The sequence below is a fragment of the Penaeus chinensis genome, chromosome 38 (genome assembly GCF_019202785.1).
Source record: "Penaeus chinensis breed Huanghai No. 1 chromosome 38, ASM1920278v2, whole genome shotgun sequence".
Classification (NCBI taxonomy): Eukaryota; Metazoa; Arthropoda; class Malacostraca; order Decapoda; family Penaeidae; genus Penaeus; species Penaeus chinensis.
Genome location: NC_061856.1, coordinates 13,422,540 through 13,425,039, shown reverse-complemented (window position 1 = coordinate 13,425,039; position 2,500 = coordinate 13,422,540). Strand labels below are relative to the sequence as shown.

General features: G+C 36.6%; 1 protein-coding gene across 1 annotated transcript in view; it reads left to right on the top strand.

The window, feature by feature from the left end:
• Positions 1-2,500, top strand: part of LOC125046095 (WD repeat-containing protein 35-like) — a 25,041-nt gene that overhangs the window by 13,333 nt on the left and 9,208 nt on the right. The window contains exons 17-20 of the mRNA XM_047643733.1: positions 191-334; positions 474-669; positions 906-1,118; positions 2,037-2,154. Coding sequence (XP_047499689.1) covers positions 191-334; positions 474-669; positions 906-1,118; positions 2,037-2,154 — 671 coding nt within the window. The remainder of the gene's footprint in view (positions 1-190; positions 335-473; positions 670-905; positions 1,119-2,036; positions 2,155-2,500) is intronic.

Here is a 2,500-nt window from a genome sequence, read left to right as displayed (position 1 = left end):
TGCTGTTTTAAGATTATTAAATCAGCCATTTCCTTACAATCTATTTACATATGCATTTATGCCATAAAGGTGAAATAAAGATTCGGTAATGAATTTTGAAAAAAAATTGTTTGATAGATAATTTGATTTATAATGATATTTTATTATACTATGTTACTGTTTGATTATGAAGATAATGCTTACCTTGCAGGGATGTTGCAATTGCTCTTCGTCGTAAACTAGGAGACTGGTTCAGGGTTGTGCAGCTGCTCAAATCTAGTTCTTCTGGGGATGACGTGAAGATGGAAGAAGCCTTGAATAATATAGGACACTATTATGCAGACAGACACAAATGGTCAGTATGTAGAAAATTGTATCCTTCTCTTTTTTAGGGTAACCCAGATCATTTAATAGCTTCAATACTTTTAGCTCTTTTCTTTTTATTTTATTTATGCTTCGATACATTTCAGTTTTACCTTCTTTCACACATACAGGGATGATGCAGTAAAGCACTTTGAACCTGCACACAACCATGAGATGCTGGCCATCTGCTATTACCAGCTGGAGGACTTTGGAGCTTTGGAGTCATTAGTGCGCTCTCTGCCTGACAACTCTACACTTTTGCCTGCCATTGCTGATATGTTTACAAGTGTTGGCATGTCCCAGCAAGCTGTAGCTGCTTATATGAAGGTAGGTGTATAAAAGCCATTGATGGATTTAATATTGCTAATCAGTGCTATGTCTTTTTTTGTTATTTACCTTTAAGCATGTTAAAGATATTAAAGTCTAGATGGCATAGGAAGTGCCTGTATGAAGTAGTTTCTGCAAGTCATGAAATTAATATAAAAAGCTTCTCTGTGTCAGTCTCATGAAAGTGTACCAGAAATATAGTATAGTAGTAATAACATAATTTTCTTTTCTTTTAGTGCAGTCGTGTGAAGTCAGCCATTGACACTTGTGTAGCCCTGAACCAGTGGCATGAAGCAGTTGAGTTGGCCAAGCAACACAATGTCACTGAGATTAGCGCTCTCCTGGCCCGCTATGCTTCTCACCTATTGGAAAAGGGAAACCGTCTTCAGGCAATAGAACTTTACCGTAAAGCTGACAAACTGCTAGATGCTGCCAAACTTCTGTATGAGGTATGAAAGTGATGAATTCAAGTCATACAGAAGATGCATTTCTGTTGTCATTATATGACAATGCACTGTAACTGACATTCTTTATATTTTCGAGTCTGTTTTAGTTATAAGATTATCTGTGCATGAAGATATGTTAGATGTGATGCCCCCTAATGGCCCTATCTCACAAGCACTTTTTCTGTCAGTTTTTGGGAATGGGAGTCACACAAGAATTCTCATACATATCACATTATTCTAAAGATATATATTAATGTATATTGTATATAGAATTATTCTAGAATATTAACTAAAGTTTACATTAACTTATTCTATCTAATTTATCAATAGAAAAAACACAAGATGAAGACAAGAATCAGTCAGATGGAAATGGTTGCTACTGTCTTTATCTGGGAGGCGTTCCCTTTGCATACAATACATGCAGCAACACAGGCTGAGACAAGCGACCAACTTAATTTAAAGAGCAGAACCTTTGAATTGAAATGTGTGTGCATGTGTGTAAATACACACACAGACACACATACAAACATGCTTCACTTAGTGGATCTCCAAAAGCATCAAATTGCTATTGCTATTGCTATTGGTTTCTATGTCCATGTTGCTTTGTGACAAGTTGCCCCAGTGTCCCTGCACTACTAACTGATTATCATTGTCCTCATTTGAGGAGAGATCAAAGAGATGTTCTCATGGCAGAAGGTGGGGTTCTAAAGACCCCTTGGGCGATGAGTAACTGGTCAACAGCATTTGGACGATGGATAGTGTATTGGCACAGCCAATAGGGGATGTATATAAAAGCAGGCCATGGTGCATAAATGCACCATCACATCAATAGTTTAATGTAATGTTTAACCCTGGGTTTGAGCTATATGACGTGCTGTACAAGACCAACACTCTCATTACTTTTGTATTCCCTACTTTCAGATTGCAGAGGAAGAAGGAAAAAAGAAGAGCCGTCCATTGCGTGTGAAGAAATTGTACCTTCTTGCAGCCCAGCTTGTTCAGGAACACAATGCAAAAATGAAGACTGCTATGAAAGATGGTAATTCCAAAAGTTTACTTAACAATATCATGCTTTATTTGCAAAGTTTTAGCTTTAAATGTTTGCTTAAAGATGACAGATATAGATAATTGCCCATGTTTCCACTGGAGATCACTCATCAAAAAAAAAAGCCTTCATCAAAAACAATAAAACAGTAATAGTAATAATAATCATTAATCAAAGTCATGCAAATATACTTAACCCATTCGCCCCATGTGGCAAGAATACATGCCATGCCCACTGTAATACACGTTTATATATTGTATTTACACATAGATGGCTCTACAATTTCTTAATCAACAAATAGCCAGAACTACCTATCGCATCTGTTTACCCTTTTCCTTCA